At 49.8% G+C, this 22,717-nt stretch overlaps 1 protein-coding gene across 7 annotated transcripts in view; it reads left to right on the plus strand.

The window, feature by feature from the left end:
- The first annotated feature begins 1,101 nt into the window (after positions 1-1,101).
- The window catches only part of LOC114855211 (chemokine-like protein TAFA-1), an 83,071-nt gene continuing 61,455 nt past the window's right edge, over positions 1,102-22,717 (plus strand). For 2 of the 7 annotated variants that reach the window (XR_008694760.1, XR_008694761.1), the window contains exons 1-2: positions 1,102-1,655; positions 3,617-3,753. Coding sequence is in view for 1 of the 7 variants with exons in the window: in XM_055509020.1 (XP_055364995.1) it covers positions 1,633-1,655; positions 3,617-3,753 (160 nt within the window). In the remaining 6 variants the exon portion in view is untranslated. Of the gene's footprint in view, positions 1,704-2,052; positions 2,259-3,616; positions 3,754-22,717 lie in introns of those variants that run through there. The other 5 variants (XM_055509020.1, XR_005897710.2, XR_008694763.1 and 2 more) reach the window with 5 other exon arrangements.

The following is a 22,717-nucleotide window of genomic DNA, read 5'->3' on the forward strand; positions in this document are numbered from 1 at the left end:
GGTACACTGTGTTTCTCCCCATTCCGTCCGTCCTCTCCCCTGCAGATTGGGACTCCGCGGTGCTGTCAAATCGCACTATGGCGTGTAAAGAACAAGCAGAGGTGATGGCGGCGGCAGAGATGGCCGAGGACGCCCCGGGGCACGGCGCGGTGACCGCCAATCTGAAGGGCTTGTTAACCATCTCGGAAACGCCTCCTACCAGGTAAGTGGACGGCAAACAGCCAATCAGGAGCCCGCCGCCGTCTCGGCGCTTCTGGGCAGCGGCGGCGGCCGCGCGCGGTCCCCGTCAGAAAATGTCGCACGGGCGAAGTTTATCTGGATTTTTTGTTAATCGTCAACGTTATCCGGCTGCACTCGCCCGCGGCACCGACAGCATCCGGCCCGTCTGCCAGCTTGTTTAGCTCCTCAGCGGCGCATTGTTGTGAGAAGCGTCGGGTTCACTTTCCGTGAAATGTCAGCCTGCGAGTGAGTGAGTCAGCCGTGGCAGGTGCGTGTGCCCGGCGCACACTGTAAATCTGGGCTTAGTTAAAGGGGAGCTGCTCCGGAACACGGGCCCGCGTGCGCCACACGTGTGCGAACGATCGCGCAAAAGCACCCGGATTCCAGATTGTTTCAGGAGTTTGGAAACGTCGGCGTGAGGCCGCCGTTCCAATAAATCCCCATTCATCGCCGGCGAAACAGGTGGAAGGAGCGGAGCCAGCTCGTAATGGATGATACGGTGATTGTAGAGCCGCGATGAGGCTCTCTGCCTTCTATTAATGGAGCGCATTTCACTCTTGGCCCTCAGAGGCTGAAGGGCGATGACTGAAAGAGGCGCGTTCAGTCATCCTCCCTTCACATCACGCGCCGGCACGTGCTCGCGGGTGGAGGAGGAGGAGGAGGGGGGGGGCGGTCAGACACATTCAAAGTGGGCTGAAGGCTACATCCTCGCGTGTGTCCCGATGCTGTGGCTGGGAGTTGGGGATGCAAAGTGGGGTGGGTTAATAAAGCGCGCTTGATTTGCTGATGAAGTCCTGATGCAGAAGTGGGCAGTCCTGCTTTAAGACATGTGATCCGACTCTCTCTCTCTCTCTCTCTCTCTCTCTCCAGCTGGGCTACATTGTAATGAACACACACTGGAACACGCGCGCACGCACACACACACACACACACACCTCTCTGACACAGACTCCCTACTTAGTGCGCTGGAGGGAGCACTGAGGCTCGCACTATCAGCGCAGCTTCTCAATGGGGGGACGCGGCCAAGAGCAGACAGAGCAGCCTTTCCACGGGAGCCTTCCGCCGCACGCGTGAGAAGGAGGCGACAAGTGGAGGAGGAGGAGGAGGAGGAGGGGGTAAATTAGCTCCCTGTCACCACAGCGGAGGACTTCCACTGACGGAGACGCGGCGAGGGCTGGAGGAAGCAGCGGGCAGAGAGGAGATCGGTGCGCGTGAATGTGGCTGACGCGGCCGCGATACGATCGGCTCCTGGTCTCGGCGCGCGAGCAGTCGGTGACACGGACCCCCGGGTGCGCTGCCTTCGCTGAGTGTCCGCGCCGCTGAGGATTTCCAAGGGAGGAGGGATTATTGGGGGAGAGGACCGAATCTGATCCCCTCCTTTGACGCGACTACGGGAATTTTGGACTTCAAAGTATGGATGGATTTAAAACAGAGAAGTGAGTCTTTGTGACTGGGCTCCTTTTACTACTGAACACACTGCTCAGGTAAGGGTGTGGGACTTTCAAGGACGGGGCGGGTGGGGAAGGGTGGGGTTTGTTTTACTGGCAAACGTGGAGGTGATAGTAAAAACGTGAGTTTGGTGGAATGTTGTGTGGAAGTAGAGCCATCTACAACTACCCTGCACATCACATGTTATTATGATATGTTATTTCTAACCATAGTTTATTTTAACGTGACATGTGACAACGTTAGAAGGCGTCAGTAAAGGCTGGTTGCGTTAACACGCACCGATCTTCTCGAGATGTTCCGCCTTGTTGCGTGACAACCGGACGCGGACGCGGCGCGCGAGGAGTCAGACGACTGCCGTTTTGTTAAGTGACTGCCGCGCGCAGGTGCACCCGCGCGTTCTGTTTGGCGCCTGCAGGTGCGTCTGCTCGTGTCTGCCCGTCTACTGCGCTCCGCTCGTGCTTGGCACGCTTACGCACACACACACGCACGCACGCACACACATTTACGCGACACCGCAAGAGCGGGAGCACAAAAACCAACACGGACACGTACGAGGAGCGTGTTTGCGCAAAGAGAACGAGGCTGCAACAGTAAGAACTCGACTCTGTTTTCTTTTAGCGCTCTTCTTCTTTGGTTTGTTCCCGCCGAAGTTGCCGCCACCACCGCGTCCGCGCTCGTTCGTCGCGTTGAACGTCTGCCACGCGGCTTTCGCCTCGGGTGAAACGCTGCCGGTTCAGACCCACGTACCGTTTTCGGCAGCGATGCCTTTCGGTAACCGGAGGCAGCTCGCAGTGCGCGGCGGTCGCGAGCGCCACGATTCAGCGTGGCGAACAAACACGCGGTTAAAAAAAGGCAGAGGGAAACATACCCACGGGAGCCGTTCACATTTCCACAAAACCGCGGATTATGTTGGATTTGGAGCAGGCGCGGGGATTTCCGGTGTGCTGGTGATAGAAGTATGCCTAATTTCTGCTCAGCGTGAAGCCGCCTCGGTGACACCGGGGCCACAGGAACCACGGGCAACTTTAAAAGCCAAACGACTCGAATCAGGTGCACATCAAAACACGAAGTGGCCTAGTTTGAGGGAAAAGCAGCCGGGATCTCATTGGCTCAGACTTGCTCTCACCGTAGGTTCCTCCAGACACCTGAAGCCTCGGTGCCTGTACACATTCTTTATTTAAAGGAGAATTCGAAGTTCATAGTGAACAGACTCTTAAGCACATAAGCCGCTTTGAGAATCAAACATTAAAGAAGCGTTAGATTCGTACTCAGAAATTCAGACTTTCGGTGAAAGCGATTAAAGCAAATCAAATGCAGCCACTGTGTCCCATCAAATCCTAAAAGCACTGGGTTGTATTAAAATTTCAAACAATCTCTGAAAAGTGTCTAAGACATTGGAGGCAGGGAGTCTGAACAAACCTCTGGTTTACGTGACGTTGGCTGACGCTTCTTTCCCACCGTGGGGCCTGAGAGTGGAGAGAAGCTCTGATGACACCTGGAAGAGCCTCATCCTGTCTATGAGCCGGCCCCCACGAGCTGTTGGACTGAACACATCTCCATAATGATCCTCATCAAACTGTCAGATGATGGAGGGGCTCAGATGGTCCACCATAAGAGCAGTCACACAAGATATTTGACTCATCCCTTTGTGATACGAGTTCCTTTAAACTGCGGAGGGTTTGGTAACGACCGTTTGTTTGGGTATTTTGTCTGCAGGGCTTTCACCTTGAAGCTTCCGTCTCTCTGTCTTTTTGCTTCTGGCGCTGTTAGAAAAACCCTTTAAATAAGTCTCACCAGCCGACGTGCTGGTGTAAATATTTCTATTGAATATTGCATTGTATTAAATGACATAAATAGACGTTTTCTTACTGTTGGGCCTAATATAAAGTATTTATACTGTAATAACATGCTGTAACCCATTCACCCCCCACTGTGTGCCGTCCCGCAGACCCGGCCCTGCCATGTCCTGGTTGTTGGCCTTGTGGATTAGCCTCGGCTTCCTGCTGCTGTGCCAGGCCACGCTCTACCAGACCATCCAGCAGCACCACGTGGCCCGGCCCGGGCGCACCGACATCCTCACGCTGGGTACGTGCACGTCCTCTGTCAGCCTTCAGCTCGCTGGGCGCGGCCCGCGGACCGCTGCAGTGTCAGGATGATTAGCTCCAGCGCGGCGACGCTGTGATTCACCCCGCTCACAGCCACGCAACACGCGCAGTGGGCGGAACCGCTAATTCGCCTCTAATTGCGCTTCAGCACAAAACGTTGGCCTATTTGTGGAAGATGCATATTTGCGTCGCTTCACGCATCCGTTCAAACGTGAAGCGCCGAGGCCTCGTTAGACACGATGTTTGAAGATCGTCTTCAAACGCTTGGGACCGAGCTGGTAGGAAGACGATGCTTCTGCGTGTGGCGAGGAATTCTCCGCTGCTGAAAGTAGAACTGTGGACTGTGAAGCCGTAGACTAAAATTCCCTTTTGCTGTGCTGGTGGCCAAGAGCGCGTTTGATCACCGGGGCTCGGATGGAAATGACAACTATGTGTGCGCTGGAATCGTTTGGCAATTAAGCGCAAGGCGTTCGGCACCGTAGCAGCGAAATGGGCCGAGCCAGGGCTGATTCTGAGCCTACGAGTGGCCTCCCAGTGCACACGGGCCAGTATGAAAGGGCCACAGGAGCAGGAACCCTAACGCAGAGCGGGCCTTTTTCTCGAAGCTGTTCAGTGTTGACGTTGTCGTACGCGCCGTCCCTTTTGTGCGCGTTGCGTTGCCAAGCAAAATGGCAGTAATTGAGGCGCTGTAGGAAGAGGAAAAAGAATCCGGTCCTGGCTTCTTCATGCTTGTGTTGCGACTTTAAGCGGCGTGTCAGGGAGAAGTGGCTTATACTTCTGCCGTGGAACAGCTGACACATGAAAATCCCCAGCTATGATAGATAGAAAGTTCTCAAAGTGTTCCAGTCTCGTTAATTGGAACGAGAGGGTAAGGGATGAGCGACGGAGAGCTCCCGATGAATTTTTAAAATCTGGCTTCTAGTTTTTTTGTGTTTTTTTTTTTTTTTTTTTTAAATTCCTTTTTTACTGGTTGGCAAGTGGAGCTTGCTGCCAAAGATGTACAAGGGAGTGCAAGGCTCAGTAAGTGTCTTTTGAATAATGCAGTGGTCCCAGAGGGGAACAGACCCCCCCCACCCCCCCAGATCTGCTGGTAGGCGTAGATCTGGAAGACTCATCTGGGGAAGTGATGGTTACGGCTGAGAGTCCTCTTGGACATTTCCCGTCAGACGGATCAACTCGCACGCTTCCCGCCTACGACGCTAAGGAGGCGGTGGACGTGTACCTGTCTGCGCTCGCACGCTACGTCTCCTCACCAGGACCATTACCGTGATGCCTTTTCACGGGTCCTCCGGGGAGACTGAGCTGCGTTTCAGGACACGCCGGGTCTGGCAGGATGCGTGCTTAAACATCTGGAGCTTGAAAGTGTCTGATTTCATGTTTTTGTACATGACACCAAGGGATAATGAAAACAGAGATGGGCCTTCAGCTCATCAGCGCCTGTGACCAGTGGTTTTTTTAAAACATGCACTTTCCAGGGAACTTTTAAACTCAAACGATCTAAGATGTGTGACAGCCACAAATGGTCCTGTCAATCATAATCTGAGGCTATGTTATGATGTGTCACTATGCTAATCTGCGGGCTTGCCAGGGATAATGGTCCATCACCACTGGGCGCTGGGAGTGAAAGCTTTTCTGTTTTGTGTTTTTTTTTTCCTCCGGATGCTCTGCAACTGTACAATTTACTGTATGTCGTGTATTTTTTAAGAGGATTAAGATGACATCAATCTTACTCAGCTGTGGAGTGGCGCTAACCGATCTAACCAGAACGGCTCTCTCCGAATTGAAATGCTATGATGAATATTTGAATTAGAATTGATTTTATAATTTGAGGAGCTCTCTGGTTTCATTGAGGCCAGAGCCCTCAGATATAAATAGATATGCCTACACTATGTAGGACGTGGCAAAGAGGAGATGTCTTCACGCTTTGCTCTTTTACTTCACGTATGTTCTAACTAGATTTTCTGGTGTGCAGTAAAACAAGTTGTTGAGTAATTTCATTAAAAAAGGAGGTGATGGGAATAAAGTAAAAGTGTTTTATTTGAAGCTTTCCATTTGCCAGGCTTGATCGATGACAGCTCTTTGAATCTTAACCTGCAGTGCTGTGTTGTCTAGACCAGGCTCAGGCTACAGTTTAAAGTAAAACAGCGAGTTGATATTTGTCTAAAACATGTCCTGAAATAAAACTTTGTGGATCCTGGCACGCAGCCCCACGAACGTCTGAGACAGCGAGACATCAAACGCTCCCAGACGAAAGGCGGTGGGGGGTGGGGGGTGTTAGGGGAACAGAGGGGAAGTGAAGGTCGCGTCGGGCGAGGCGCGTGCGGATGTAATCCTCCAGCCTGTTGAAGCATCTAACTGTGTGAGAAATCAGCCCACAGCGCGACGGCACTGGGACGTGACTGCGGACATAAAGTTTCAAGATTGCATTTATTTGTCATTTTCCACCGTTTTTTTTTTTTCTCGGACTAATCGGCGCCGAGGTGGAGATTGAGTAACGACTTGCTCGACTGCCTCGCCGCTTCGTCACCTGCTCGGAGAACGGGCCGCTCACTTTCCCATGAGCCTCTGCTTCAGCCCCACCACCGCTACCACACACCCCACCCCTCGCATCCTGCCCGCGCGGCTGAAGATTGATGGCGGCCTGATTCTGGGCAGCCAATTCCGGTCTCTCAAGAAATAATCCACTACATTGACAGATGAGCTGAATGTGACATGACACACACACACACACACACACACACACACACACACACACATACACGCGGGTTTGGCTCCGCGCTCTCCCCACCTGCCAGCGCAGCGAGCAGGAGCGCTCGCTGCCAAGAACGCTGCCGCACAAACCAGGCCACTCTTGACAACTAATCGCACCGGCCCCCCTCACAAATCAGCGAAAGTGTAACCAATTCGCATCGTCAGTGCGCGCCGTTGTTTTATTGTCGCGAATGAAAGTGTCCCCTCATGCGCCGCCTCCTCTTTATAATACAGTATCATCACTAAGTGGGCAGAGTATTTGTTTACCCCTGTTCCGCTGAAGTTATTACACAGTAGCCCTCTTCATAATGCATTAATACCCAGAGGGCCGGTGTGAATATAACGACGCTTCAGCCGCGGCTTTGTTTTACTGTGACACTGACAGGGCCGTTTAAGAGGGGCTCAGATCTAATAGAGCAGCATGAATCCTGAACCAGGAGCAGCTGTAAAACCGACTCCACCGGCCTGTTAGGCTTTGATAGCAGCGTCCTGCTGACATTAAATTCCAACTCCTGCCTTAGCCGCCGTTGATGAAACGCAGTAGAGCACCTACATGCAGCATTAAATCAGCGTGCGGCTCATCCGCGCACGTGAAATGTGATTAACCCGAGGTGATATAATATGAGCAATATTACACGTGCGCGATAAAAAAGGTTTGGGTGTTTTAATGGCAGCGCTGCGATGTTGTCACCCGTTGATTTATAATGGCTTGTGAAGTGTAATCAGAGTCGACTGGAAACGTTTTAATGAACATTTTAAAGCGTAATTACTTCATTAAGCCGAGATGCATCATGCGGTCAAACAGGACCAGCGGCAGCTACTGTAGAAGTTACAAATTACGCTGATCACCTTAAGCTGCTTCACAGTAGCTCGACTGCTTGTTGTTTAAACGGGGACAGTCAGAAAGTGCAAATCTACTACTGAGAGGATGTCGGCCTCAGACCAGTGACGCTGGAAGAAGACTGTTCTCAACTTCCAACCACCTCTCGGGCTTCTCATTACAGCAGCTCACAGTTCACAGAAGACGCCCAGATGTGAACGTGCTGCTTTCTTATTTTTTACAAAACACAAACATCTTCAAAGAGCCAATCTCGCCGCTTGCTCTTCTTCTGCGGAGGTGTTCGGGTTTTATCGGCGTGAACCTCAAATCTGTCCTCGGCAGCAGCTCTGCGTCTTTGTTGTGCTGTTAAATCGGCCTTATTTACATCCCCAATAAACCGTGGGGACTAATTAGTGTGAGAATTGGTGGTAAGAGGAAATTAAATCAAACTGCGGACACTTGAATGACACACCTCGTATTTTTGTCAGTAGATGAAAGGGAAACGTTGCATCTGCGTGGTCAGATTCACCCAATGCACAAAAATACAAGTATGTACACATTTATACTGATGCACCCGCATCCACATTAGACCAAGGTTGTGGAATAGCTTCTTAGGAGGCCGTGTTCTTGTCCATGATGGTTTGCTTGATTAAATGTTCAAAAGTGTGTGTGTGTGTATTTGTATGTGTTGGAAAAATACTGCATTTAATCATTGAAACATTGTTGGAATTTATTTTGCTGATCTGCCGTGACCTCGTTAGCTCTGCTGTGGCTTTGACATTTTCTCCCTTCTGCTCTGCAAGAAATAGGGAGTACTGGTCTGTAGCGTCTTTATCTGATGTGCCCAATGCTTGCTTTGTACAGAAAATATTTCCCACGTACTGTGTGACTATGCACCTCCCAGAATGCAATACATATTATGAGCTGAATTCCTGTCTTGTCTTCAGTGAGAGGAAGTTGGCTTTACTGTAAACTGCTCACTCCTTGCAAGTAAAATCCTGAAGAAGGTCTCTGATTGTGTCTGCTTTATTTAAGAATTACTGTGTGTGTGTGTGTGTGTGTGTGTGTGTGTGTGTGTGTGTGTGTGTGTGTGTGTGTGTGTGTGTGTGTGTGTGTGTGTGTGTGTGTGTGTGTGTGTGTGTGTGTGTGTGTGTGTGTGTGTGTGTGTGTGTGTGTGTGTGTGTGTGTGTGTGGTAAACCCAGGTCTTTTAATAAACCATAGTTGATATAAATCAGAGATCCTAGTCTGTAGTGACATATATTTAATTGGAAGCATTCATTTTGTGAGCATGACGTTTACAAATCCTGCCTTTTTGTTAACCTGGAACCTCAAATTCCATAATCTTCCTCCATATGGGATTATAATTGCTCTGAAAACCGTGGGCTTAGGTGGGGAGCTCCTGACACCCCCCGCCTCCCTCCATGTCACGCTCTGCGCCCTTCGAGGTAATGAAAGCAACCTTTTTTAAAAAATTAGGCAATAACTGTCCGATCACTCAGGTCCCGAGCAGCATTATTTCTGTGGTTTGGCCTCGATCCCCAGCCCTCCATCCTTCCACCCTCCCTCCACCACACACCTCCCTCGCTCCATCTCCTTGTCTCTATTGGCCCCACAGACGATTTGTCATGGATCAGATGAGACAATTTGTCATGGATTAGTGCACTTAAATGTCTGTGTGATAGTGGAAGCAGTCAGTGGAAAAGCTTAGGAATCCTATTACACTGCGTTTTATGGCCGGCGAGAGGGGAGGGAGGAGTGGAGGTTGAATTGGCAGTTTCTATAGCCTGTGTACCATTTCTTGACTTTCTCCCTTCACACATAATCAGATATTCACTTAGGGGTGAGCTCCATTGATGCGTCCGCACAGAAAGCAGAAGCCAAAGTTCTATATTCCCGCTCCATTCCACCCCTCGCCACGTACGTTGCCATTTAAGTGACCGCCAATTGATTGCACTAATCTCTGCCATTTTAGTGATCAGTGTAGCAGCCCGCTCTCTGCAGCCACATGCGCTAACGGTGACAAATGTGCCGTTTGAAATTCACCAGGACGCTGTTTAATGTCCGCCTGACACTCTTGGACTGTATACGCTGAAATATATCTGCTGCTGATTTAATGAGTTGGAGCCGGCAAAGGCTGATCCTGACACTGGAGTCAGTTTTACCAAAAAGATGCTTTTGCTTCCTGGTTACACAGAGACAACAGATGCCTTTTTCATCGTTGTCTAGTACCTTTACTACCACTTAATAGCAACAAGTCACTTTCCACAGTAAATGAGAGGTTTACTCTCTCTCGCAAATTGCTTCTGATTCACCTGTTGCCGCGTCGTCCCCATCGCAGGTCTTTAGGTACAGTAAGTATCTCCTCGAGCAGACGGCGACAGATTAGATCCTGTTCTCGCCTGATGTCGTAATTGTGCGAGAGGGACGCGGTCGGGTCATCCTCCCAGCTTTTCAATAAACGGAGGTGTATTTGAATAGACAAACCAGTCACACGGTGCAAAGTGTGTTCAAACAGCCCCGTCTGTCTAGCGCTTCCTTCAGGTACGTGTGTCACAGTCGGCCTATTTTAAGTAGTCGTCAGCGTGACAGATATTTCCCACTGCTTCGCGTCTATTTTACTAACCCTGAATAGAGCAGCAGAGGGCTACTATATGATATACCATTAGCAAAATCGCATCATACCTCATGCAGCTCCTCCATCACCTCCAAAGCCCCTTAAGCCCTTCTGCAGCGTCTCACTGAAGTAAAATAGCTTGCTTATGTTAATGGAGCGGCGAGACTCGCTGCCAGATAATTGTGATGCAGCAGAGCAACCTCGTGGCATCATTTAAAACCACTGCAGGGGACAGACGTTACTCATCAAGTCTTCGGTTTGCAGAGGACTCACTTTGCCACAGCAGCTCGTTTACCCAGTGGCAGTCAAATTGGCTTGTCCTCAGAGTCCTACTAATCTAATTTCTAAATTGTTCCATTGCCTCTTTCTCTCTCTCTCTCTTTTTAAATCACAAATTGCCGCACTTTATTTGTTTATATGAACCGTATTTTAAACTTAATAGTTATTACAAGCATTTTATTTGTTTGTAAAGCATAAATGAGGTTTCATCAACCTGCACGGTGGTTTTCTGTGGGGTAGCTGGTTCTCCTTGCAGGGAGCCGGGAGCAAATTAATATTTCACTCCTGCTCCCCACTCCTCCGTCCTCACTGCTGACGTGTCCAAATAGACACAGATAGAATCACGATCCTTAGTCTCACTGTTCGCCTCTGGTCTGAACTGATCAATTCCCTGTTCACTGGCATTTTAGCCTCTAAAATATTTATAGTTAAAAGTCTGGATTTCTACATTAAAGCGGCTATAATAAATATTTAAATATGCACAGTGGATCACATGTAGACGTGAAGAGGTTGCAGTCAAACGGGACCTGACTGGGTTTTCTCAGCAACTTCCTGCTCTCAAAACTGCTCATTTTGGTGCAGGACTGAAAAAGAAAACAGCCATCTAAATACGTTCACAAATCTCGTTCTTTTGTTCTGTCACAATAGATTTCACACATCTAATAATATGAAATTCCATGTGACACGCACAGATACACCCAAGGTGACTTGCGTTCTGAGTCCGGCCCAGTGAATCACTCATTCGAGCCCTGACAGGGGACGGGAATGGATTATGGGTTTTGAAATTATGGAAACAGAGATCTTTTCGCTTGAATATGTCCCACTTGTCAAACATATGATTGAAAGTCTGTCTAAATTTTCCACCCGGGGTGCTCTGTCAGCATTAGCTGAGATCTATTTGTCTTGTCTGATGTGTCTGAATGCATCCATGCTGCTGCCGTGCCGAGGCTCCGCCACATTGTCTTATCCCAGCTTTATGTGACAGCAGATGGTCTAATAATGAAAGTTAGGTTGAGATGTCACAGCTAACTGTTATCACCGCTCTACAGAATGTGACACGTTCGACGGGCACCGGCAGACGCTGGGGTAAATAGACGGAGCATCTTATTTTAATCTGCACCAGCCACGGCGTGGCGGAATCCGGTGCTGCCGCGCGCTTGGCCCGAAACGGGGCGGTCGCCGGTCCAGTGAGCGGCCGAAGCGCTGGGGGACAATTAGCACCCGCCGGTGCTGCCATGTGTCTTCATTTGCAGCAGGAGCTGCAGCACGTGTCGGGTTCACCGAACATGGCCCGGTGCCCTTATACCTCCCCGCTCGGTGTCCGTTGGCCGGGAAAGTGAGGGAATGACGGATGAGGTGACACCTGCATGTGTCTGTCTGTAGCCTAATGACCCAGAGGAGCCCCCCCTCACCCCCCCTCCCTCGCTCTCTGTGTTCGTCTGTATTAGCTGCACAGCTCATCTGCCTTTGGCCTAATCCCCGGCCCGTTTTCTGCTTCCTATCGCTTCCTCCGTGTCGGTGTCCTTTGCCGCGCTGCTAACCAACACTTTGTTTCTCCAGGGAAACGTCAGCATTGACTATATTTACAAGGAAATAATATTTTTAGATCTTCGGGCATCCACGCAGACTACGAAGGATTTCCTTTTCCTCATCTCACATCCTGGAGGTTTTAGCCGCGTGAGCTACCAGGTTTCCCCAACAAAGAGACCTTTTGACCTGCGCCTGTAAGTCTTCGCGGGTTTAGGATTATTGCCTGCTCTAAACAAAATTGTTCAACCCCTTTCCCAAAGGCGCCATCTCAAATACGGTGGCGGCGTGCGCAAAATAAGAACGCTTTTGGAGCCGAGCTGATGGAAAGGAATACCTTTCCACATGGCGGCTTTGATCACAACATCTTTTTCCCATCCTGGTGGATTTGAGTCATCTCTGAGGCATAAACTGCGAGGCGCACACGCATGCTAAAAAAAGGCTGCAGCAACTGTACCGGTGCATAACTGGATCCCTCACCTCATCTTTTATGGTATTTTTTCCGTCCTTGTGGGGCCAAATCTGCATCAAGGACTGTGAGCTTACGTTCTTTCATGAAGTACAAATAAAAGCATCCACTCTCATACCGTGGCAACTGAGCTCTCAGACACTCGCAGGTTAAGTCGGGCTGCAGATGGTTTCATGTCTCTCTCTACAAAGTGCAATTTAAAACGTGCTTCCTAATTAACAGGCGGGTTATAAAATGTGTCACCGCTCCAGACTCACTGAAGACGCTTTCAAAGCCAGAGCTGTGGCTCGTGGTCAGCATTTACCATGCTCTCATATTGGCTTCAGGCTCCAGCTGTGACGCACCCTAGAAAAGCAAGCGTAGGAAAATCCAGCTTCTGAACATCGATGCTTCTCTACCAGATGCTGTCCAAGATGTTGTGTTTCATGGTGTAATTTAAGTTTCTGTAGTGTTTTTTTTATTTCTTTGGCTTCTTACGTTAGACCTGGGTGCAGATCTACTTACCAGTATGTACCAGTACGTACCAGTGTCCTCGTTTTATGCGTGTAATGAAAAGTCTACCCAGAGCGGAGCCTGTGTGCGCTGCTCTTGTCAGGATCAAGGGCTTTAGTTTTTCTCTCAGCAGACTCGAATCAAAACTAAAAAAACAGGCCCAGCAAAAACCTCTGGCTTTCCTACTGAACAGTGTATTAGCTCCCACCTTTTCCCCTGCCTGGCTCAGCGGCACGCCTCGCGCCGTGCTGCGCCCGCGCCTCGACTCCGGTCCCCTGTCTGTTCTCAGGTGCAATCAAAGCACGTCTCTTTGATTTTGTGGTGAAGTAAAGCTCATAAATGCTTTGTGACGCAACAGAGCGAACGGCACCTCTCACTCTGCCGGGTGCTGCACTTTCTCAGAATGAAGATGAGGCGGGCAGAGGTGGCAGAGGGGGATGCAGCTGCTTATGCATCCACATTTAGTCCCATTCAGTCACCACGTGTTGCTGATTCACTATCCTCACTCGTCCACGGCCTTATCTGCCTATTTATATCTGATAGTAGGATGAATTTGCTCACATCCCGTTAGCCTGTTATTCATTGCTTATCCATAACAGAATCCCAGCCCAACAGGACACACGGCTTCAGCAGGAGTTGTTGTTTCATCATACAGTAGGCTGCTGCTGTGTGGAGGAGCTTTAGGCCCGCCGCTTGCAGCCAGATATACACCGCTGTTGTGAAACTATTGCACTTTGGGGGGATTTACATAAGAGGCCAGACACGCTACACTGTCACAGTGTTTTCTTTCCAGCTCTTCAGCAAATGAGGAATGTCACCCACAGCCTGAGCTGGGGCAAGCTTGAGGGGGTGCGTATTCAGAGAGCTACGACTGTGTGTTTCACGGGTGAAATGTAATTGGCGGCTGAACCGGAGGACGGGGACCAGACTGTACGAAGGGTGCTGGTGAAGAAGCCCTTAAAATGAGGCTTGACTTAAGCTTGATTGTCCTGATGTGGAGAGTATGTGTTTCTGGCGCTGCGACACCCACCTTTCCAGCGTTTCAGTGTGTGTGTGTGTGTGTGTATATGTGTGCGCACGCGCTTGCAGCTGTTACATTGTGACTTGGGCTGAGATGTGCAAATAGGAGAGGTGTCATTTTCACTCAGGCATCCACTAAGGTGCAACAGTCACATCTTCGTCACGTATGTGTCAGAGAGCTCTCAGTTCCACAACATGCGCTCAGACATTCTTCTCTTGACTTCTCCTGCAGCAGAATAAAAGGGTTATTTTGAGTAAACGCCCCACCGACTTAAACACACGCCACAGTCTTAGTTTTAGTCTATTTCCATTTTCCTAAATTCCACTTGCACCAAGTGTGTCTTTAATGCAGGATCGAGTCAAATGTCTGCAGAAGTAACGGAATATAGCAATTACGACTGTGGAAGTCAAGAGTGTTAGACTGTAAACATCACCAGTGACTGTCGTCCGCCTGTGGCACCATCTGTCTGTGTGGTCACTTTTTTGTTCAGCTTCTTCTTTTTTTTAGCTTTCTGCTTTTCAGTTTTTATCTCCAAAGGCTGCTTACTTTATAATTTAAGCATTTTTAATTATGTAGAGTAACAACAAGCGTGGGAACAACTAACATTAGTCGCTGTCATACACTATGTTGACATTTTTGCACACATCACCATAGTTGGAGGTAAAGTCATAACAACAACATGTCTGTCCATCCATCATCTGACCTCCTCATCCTCATCAGGGTCATGAGGGGCTGCAGACGTATCACAGCTGTCATTGGGTGAGAAGCAGGATAACACCTGGACAGGTGGACAGTCCATCACACCGAGAGACAGACAACCAATTAACCTGACTGCATGTCTTAGGGGTGTAGGAGGAAGCTGGAGAGAAGCAGTCACATGAGGGAGAACAAGCAAACAGGAAATATTCAGTCAAACTGCAAACTATTGTATAAAATGCAAGGAATCAAACCAACTCCCAATATCCAGGCACACGCCAGGCTCAGCTTCTGAGAAACACATATTAAGATCAGCTGCTCGTGTGGAAAAGCTTGACCCGCCGCCCGGGTTTAACCTGAGCACCACTCCGGAGCCGAATCAATGAGGGGAGATTTTCTGGAGCCTGGAAAGATGAAAGCAGTGCGAGTTGCGCCTAACAGATGTCATCCGACACCGCCGCTGGAGAGGAGGAGACCTCTTTCACACTCTCCAGCTCGAGGTGTGGCGGGCTAATGGTGGCGCTGCTCATATCGGGAGGCAAAGGCATCGCCTCGTGAGTCCTCGAGGGGCTCCCGTGAACACGCCGTTTCATCCTGTGTCGCGGGGAGGAGGCTGCGAGTCCCGTTCCAGGAGCCGTGGTGCCGTAGCCGTCTCGCACACGGAAGCGAAGCGGGAAAAACAGCCTCGTCTTCTTATTCGTGAGCAAAAGGGGATTAAAGTAAGACTTAAAGCAATAATGTGGCTTGTAGTTGCGTGCATATGGAGGATACAAATCCCAGGTAAACATCCAGGAAGCGTAAGGCCGCTAATCGCTGTAATCGCTTAATGCTAGCATAGCGGAATGCCTTAGCCGCGGCCCGTGGCTCAATGCACGTCTGCGTCCTGTTCAAACCTCGCTGCCAGTTGGAGGAGGCGGTAACGCGTTTGAAAAGCGATGAAATTTGGCCGATCAATCTCTCGCCCCCTGTCCAACGCCGGGACGACCATCGATCATCGTTTACTGGTTACATCTCATTCCCAGCAAGATGCTAGCTGCCATTTCATAAGGTTTTTTTTTTTTTTTTTGCTCGTTCCCAATGTTCATGTCTGTCTGACTGGACACCTGCGCCTTTGATTAGGGGAAGCGAGGGATGTGTGTGTGTGTGTGTGTGGGGGGGGGGGTTCGGCTTATGTGTATGCAAGGGCACAGGATGGGACGCGCCGGTCCGACGAAGCCAACCAGCTCGCTGCGATGCTGTTGCTGAAGCTGGGCCAGACAGATGGCGCGCGTTGGACCGGGGAGGTGCTGTAAGTCTGGGCCAGGAGCCGCTTAGACTCTGTTATTGGGTCTTCATCAGCGGACCTCGCTCCCAGCCGGCTAGGCACCCAGAACTTTAACCTCTTTAAAAGCTCACTGCTGATGTGTTGGCTCATGTGTTGGCCACATCCTCTCACGAGCGCCTCAGTGCTCACATATTGTGTATCATCGTCGCTGCAGCCTCTCTGCTGCTGTCTCGTTGAAATAAGGATTTCCAGCACTTCATGCGTTCAAAGACGTGGCTTTGTCCTTACAGTACAAGTCATGTCGTGTTGTTCGGGCCGGGCGTGTGTTTCAGCCAGACACACGGGTGGTGAAGAATCATCTCATTACGATGGCACCTGTCAGGACGCGGCCTATTAGGCAGCAGGTGAGCGGTCACCTCCTGAAGCCGATGTGACGGGGAGCGGGAGACGCAGACAAGTACGAGGATCTGAGGGTTGGAATCGATCGTGGCGCCGTGGGAGGAGGCGTCCGGGTCTGATGAGGTACAGTTCCTTCATGTCACATGGAGGAGAGACGAACAAACAGGTGATGGTTGGAGTCTGTGGTTTTCCAGCCTCTCCTAGAAATAGTCCCGTTAAAGTCCTACAAACATGATTGGTTTCCTAAAATGCATTGTTATGTCAAAGTCAAATTTTGAAGTAAGTTTATTTCTAGTCCTTTGGTAACCATGTTACATGTATTTGTTATTTACTGCTTGAGCGTTGTTTCTGTGCCTTCATAGCGGCTAGTGTGGCTAGCGTGGCTAGCGTGGCTAGCGTGGCTAGCGCGGCTAGCGCGGCTAGTAGCCAGTAGTGGCTAGTGGGTGGTGATGAATGCTCATGGCACGGAGCCACAAGCTAAAACAGCCTCTGGCCATATAGACAATACTTCTTAGTGGACGACTTTAATAGGGTTTATTGATAATAACAAAGAGACAGCGTAATCTAAAAAGAGCCCTGAACTTATAATAATGTAATCCACTGCTGCAAATTGTGCAATATGACTCATGCTCTATAACCTACTGCTGTAAATTATGATGATAAAGGACTGGTTTTTGCAGCTTTGCAGCTCTTCCACTTACACAGATGGTCTTTGAAATGTGTTAGATTTTAATGTGAATGTCTTGTTATGTCTCGTCTACCTTGATAAAATACTGGATCAATAAATAACAGTATGCCACAGTAAGTACACAAGGTTAATCATTCCCACACAAACATTTCATATCAAACGATACTTAATGTCCTAAATGTTTGATTCACCATGAACGCCGCGCTCGCTCCCTTCGCTCGCCGTTTCCCGTCACGGGCCGGGGAGATTTTCAGGATCGCACTCAGCCCTTATCTCGTCGCACTTGCAAATCCGTTTTTTAAAGGTTAGACATTAACGGCGAGAATCCCTCCGTTTCCTCCTCCTCCACTTCTCAGATATGAGATTACACGTTTCACCCTGAGCAGCAGACGTGGACTAATCCGCGGTCCGTGCGAGGCTCCTCGGGGCCCGGTTTCCAACCAGACCGTTTACCGGTCCGCTGTCAAAAGAATGCAGCAGCACTGAGACAAACGCTTGCTTTTGCACCTTGGACGTGTTGGCGGTAAGAACTGACCACACGCGCACCCCCAAGCAGATGCTGCAGTGTGGTTTTGAGTGTAGCAAGCGTTAAATAGCAGGATAAACACGGGGGCCTGCCGTGGTAAGTGTGATAAGCATCCCATTAAGTGCCCTATGGCTTCCACTTTTCTCTCTGAATCAGTGGCTTCTAAGTGGAGAAATTAATATTTAATGCCTCAGCTAGAGTGCTGCAGACACTTCCAAGGTAATTGCATTAAACTTGCAGTGGGCTTGACACCCTCCAACCAGCATTTTGACTTGAACTGTATTTAAAACCCCAAACTCCCACAGAGCTGGGGCCTCTCCTTGATTCTTCAGCTGGTTTGTTTTCGGCGTAAACACGCGACTGCACACATTTAATTGCAGTGATATCTTCCCACGCGCGCGCTCCTCCCCCGTCCGCATGGGAAACGCGGAGCTTTCACTCCGGTGACATGGCGCCGGCGTCTAATGGCCCCGCAATCAGCCGCATTCACAGACAGTTGGAGATGTAATGGCAAAAAGACGAGTCGTGCTGATGGGAAATATTAGGAAGGAACCCAAGTGAAAATCTTTAGTAAAATAGAATTAAGTTGTAATTATTTGCAACGTTTTCATCATACTTTGTAGAAAAACGCATGAACTTTTCAAATTCTTCCACTAACAGCTTTACATTATGCATTTAATAATGGCAGCAGCATCAAATGCACACATTAAATATGATTAACTGTTAGTTTAGATGAAAGACAGACCGGACTGCAGTTGCATGAGCCAAGAGGGAATTTACTTCAGATTCATTGTGTGTCTAATTCATTAGTATCTAGCGCTTTCGTAATTTTTCATAATTAAATTTTGGATCAGAATTTTAACAACATGAAACCTTATTAATAAATTACCACCATCGTGATTCAGATTAGTTTGAACCGCTCTATTCGTGGCATGAATAATAAATATATTAACCATGAGGCTTTCAATATTGCACATCTTTCACCAAACAGAACATTATTTATTAATTTCTATATGTTGATGAGCCGTGTTTCTTCAAGTCAAAACTTTGAACGTTTCTCTGCATCTTTGCCTGTGACTTCATCGTTCCCAGCGTCCTGCGCGTTGCACAGCACGCGTATCAGCTGATGCTCAAAGCGGACGGGGGGCGGTGGTTGTCAGCTCGCGTGCTTGGAGCTCCTATTCACACCGATGCGCTGGTCTAAATCCAATTCATCAGGCCCTAATGGACTGCACAGATTGTCTCTCCAGGATTTTAACTCAAGGAGTGGACAGGATGAGTGGGGATGTGCTGTGTGGCACCTACAAAAGGCAACGACTGCTCATTTGCTCATTACATGAAAAACTATTTTATGCCTGTGATTTACCAAAAAGCTATGGGCCCAACAATAATTGTCAATTAGTTTCCCAAACGAACCACGCGACATTATGAAAAGCACCGTGAAGCACAGTCCCTCCGATTCCCACGGCGCCGCTTGCAATCAAAGCCCGAGCGAGCGGCGGCGGCGCTGAATGTCACCGCACACGTTTTCCGGTGAACGTGCGCCGGCGACAGAAATTACAGGTGGCGCGTTCTCACCGCCGATCGCAGAGCGATGCTCGGTGACCAGCGGCTTGGGGCCGCGAGCGCCGCCGCACACTTCTGAGGGTTTCCGTCCTGTCTCCCAGAATCCATTTGCTCCCTCAATTTCCCTGCATTTGAGCATGATCACACAGCTCATAGAGCTCAACAGCAGCATCGCCAACAATTGCTCTGGTGAAATGATTATTTACTCAGGGCCCTGGACAGTTACCGGCACTCTGTTCAGTCCCATTAGGTCTTTGATGGCTTTTGTGAACGGCGCGTGGGTATGTTTGCTGTACATGTGTGGACGGCGCTCAGAAAATGAATGAAGGCTCCTCCTGAAAGGCTGCGGAGCTGTTAAACCTGTCACACCGGCCTTGCAAACGCACCCCTTGCACCGTGTCTGCTGTGTTTCCTCGCCTCGGTTCCGCCGCGCTCTCTCCAGCTGTTAACTCAGACTCACTGGCGGCGCTGGAGTTTGGGAGGAAGGAGAGTCACGCGGGGGGCGTCTCCTTTTGTTTCCCCCGCCGTGTTTAACGGAGTGGGAGGAAATGAACCCATCCGCTCCGCAATGACTCATCAGTCCTTTGCCAAGGTTGATACCCCCCCCCTCCCCCTCCCAACAACCAGGGAGCTCAGATGGTGCCGCCGCCGCCACGGCTGCACCATAACCTGCTCTAAACAGCTTGCAGCCACGTCCAGTAACACTGAGCTCTGTCACAATGTCGAAGGTTAAATTAAACAATGGCCCAATTTATTTCATAAGTCCCTTAGTGCTCTTATCTAGAATAGCGCGTTAATAACTATTATTATTTACATTTTCAAGCTCACCTCCACTCTTCTGACCTCACTCATGCTTCACTTGGCCTCGCTCCATCCTTCTCCGCGCCCTCACACCCTCGCTTCCTTCGCTCCATCCCTGACACAACTTAGGGAATCGACTCTTCATTACTTTTTAATATCTCTCACGTCTCGGGACTCTGAGGTGCAGAGTGTTTAGCGTGATCAATGTTTTCCCAGACTTTACATTTCATCTTCATCCGGCTCGTCTCTGCTTCCCGCCTCCTCCCCCGTCACCTTTATCTCACCCGTTTCCCTTCACCTTCTCTTCCCCTGAGGTGTGACTGTGTTGCTCTGGCGCTTAGGGAGTGAGAATGGTGAGGGACAGCTTTACCTTTGAGGTCAGCTGATAACCGGGCGGAGGATGGAGTGGAAGGTCAGCTCTGAGCTGAGCCAGTGTTCTTCTGTGGGCGCAGACATAAATCCTCCAAATCACAGCATCAGCTTTATTAAATGCAGTGAGTCTTCTCGTTGGATTACCCGCCTTGATAAGAGGCATGTGCTGTGAGGTGCTGAGGAAAAAAAAGGCCCTCTGTACTGTACGTGTGATTTTATGTTCACACCAGGGTGCTGGAACACCTTCCAAAGAGGTGCAAGGTTGTCATGGTGCATTACCTCCGCACCGGCAGCGCAGAGGCACCGAAAACAAACAAAGCCCCGTTCGAGGTGGCGTCGACTTCCCTTTTGTTACTGAATGAGACTCTTCAGTTTTCGTGGTTTGACTTTGAGGTAAATATTGTCATTTCCCGAGATCAGAGAGGCGAATCATGTACAGTAGAGTCTATCAGAGGCTTTTTTGTCTCTCAAGGGCTCTTAGCACCCGGGCGTGTGTTGGATCAAAAGCGCTCATCAGATCAGAAGGATCGCAGCGCAGGCCTGAACTCCAGCTGCAAAGGTCGCGCCTCGCTACATTATTCATCAGGATCCCGTGCGAAAGCGGAGCGGTGTTAAGGAAGAAAGGGGAAGTGGAGGAGAAAGAAAAGACGGATTTGGAGATGCCTGCTTTCTGTACCTGTCCTCCCACAGAGACAGCTGCCAACAGTCGTGCTTTGGCTGCTCCAAAGGGCCCGGTTCTCCTGTGGACGGGGAACAAAAGCAGGAGGCAAAATGAATGAGGGCACGGCAGGAAAAGAGAATAGGGAGAGCGCTCTCCTCATGTGTGGCCTGACCCACTCCCTCAAAGACCCCGTCTATTGATTTAGCCGTCCCCCCTGTCCCACAGCAGAAAGCTGCCCTTTATCTCCCCACACATGATACACGCGGTGCCACCTCCACGCCTGCAGCTTCCAGCAGCACTCCGCTCCAAGACCCCTCGACTGCTGGCGAAAATGAGAAGACGTGCCAAGAAACCGAGAGGATCCACCTCTGGCAGGTCCCCCCCCCCGAAACGCTGGAGCGTTCGCCCCATTACCGGCGGCAGCAGCAGCTGCTCTGCACCCGACAATCACTGTGTCATGTCACCCCTTTCAAGAAAATGCATACCTGTTATTCGGCGTAAAGTAGAGAAAAGAGCTGAAAACACAAAGGTGGAGATGGGGTGAAAAAAAAAAAACACGTCTTCACTTGTGAAATCTAAATATGACTGGGGCCCTTGTTGTACACTCTGTTCAGCTGTTGTATTCCCCTCAGAGCAGATATGCTGTAGTTATTCCGGCTTGTTTTATTTTATTCTTATATGTCAGGATGTGAGCGTTGTATTGGCTGTAATTGGAGCTCTCTCCAAACAATGACCTGCATCATCCAGCCTCGCTACAAATCCTGATGTCCTCACATCCCAGGGGATCAAGAGATGGGATCTGTAACTAAACACATATCGCTTTCCGTTTCCCAACCGCTGCTGCTGTCTCCGCTACACAGACGCGCGCGCGCACACACACACCACCTCTGCAGAACAATGAGAGGCTCCTGTGATCCCCCGTTGTGCAAAAAAAAAAGAGCCTCGCTCCCCCCTCTCCATGTTTTTTTTAATAGCAGCATACAGTATCAGCAGAATTACTGCAGCTCGGCTCCGACGCTGCAGCAGCTAGAGTGTGTCAAGCTCAGAGGGGTTTATGGCTTTGATCTGACGCACAATGCCCTGTGTGTGTGTGTGTGTGTGTGTGTGTGTGTGTGTGTGTGTGTGTGTGTGTGTGTGTGTGTGTGTGTGTGTGTGTGTGTGTGTGTGTGTGTGTGTGTGTGTGTGCGTGCGTGCGTGCGTGGAGGTGTACTCTATGTGTGTGCTGCTGAGTCACACACACAGGCACGCACGCACGAACACACACACACACACACACACACACACACACACACACACACACACACACACACACACACACACACACACACACACACACCCTTTGATATAGTTCCAGGCTTTTAGAGGGTGATTAGGAGAGGCGACCCAGCTAAGGGCTGGAGTGATAGGAGGAAGCAGGAGCCTGCTGCTCTTTAGTTAGAGGAAACCAATACTCTGTCTGTAGATAGAGGAGTAATTATGCTCAAGGGTTGAGCAGAGAGAGGGGAGCCAGCATTTTAGAGTAGGAGCCACAAGAGGAGGGCGAGGAAGACTGTGTTGGGGATGTGATTTCAGAATCCCCACCGCGTCGACCCCACAGACGGCAATTCCAATTCCCCCAGAAGCACCTCTGTGTTTACGGCCTTTCTGTGCGTTGGTGTTTAAGGTCAAGCGTACTGTACGTGCGGCGAGGGGTGCGGTCGCGCGGGAGCCCATCCATTCCATTCTGCTGCGGCTGTTTACCCAACCCAGTCCTGCACTTGTTGGTGGTCCAAGGGCTATGAAATATTAATGTCCCCTTTCTCTTAATGATTCATAAATTGTATTCCAATACTCACCACTCTGCCTCCACTCGCTACTTTCCACTCCCTATAATTGGACCGTTGGCTTGGTTAAAAAAAAAAAGAAAGAAAGAAAGAAAGGAGCCAGAGACAAGTGTGGGCTGTGCACACGCTTTCCTTCCACCTCACATTTCAGAAAGCCACATGTGCGAGGGATCA

Source organism: Betta splendens, chromosome 5 (genome assembly GCF_900634795.4).
Source record: "Betta splendens chromosome 5, fBetSpl5.4, whole genome shotgun sequence".
NCBI classification, from domain to species: Eukaryota; Metazoa; Chordata; class Actinopteri; order Anabantiformes; family Osphronemidae; genus Betta; species Betta splendens.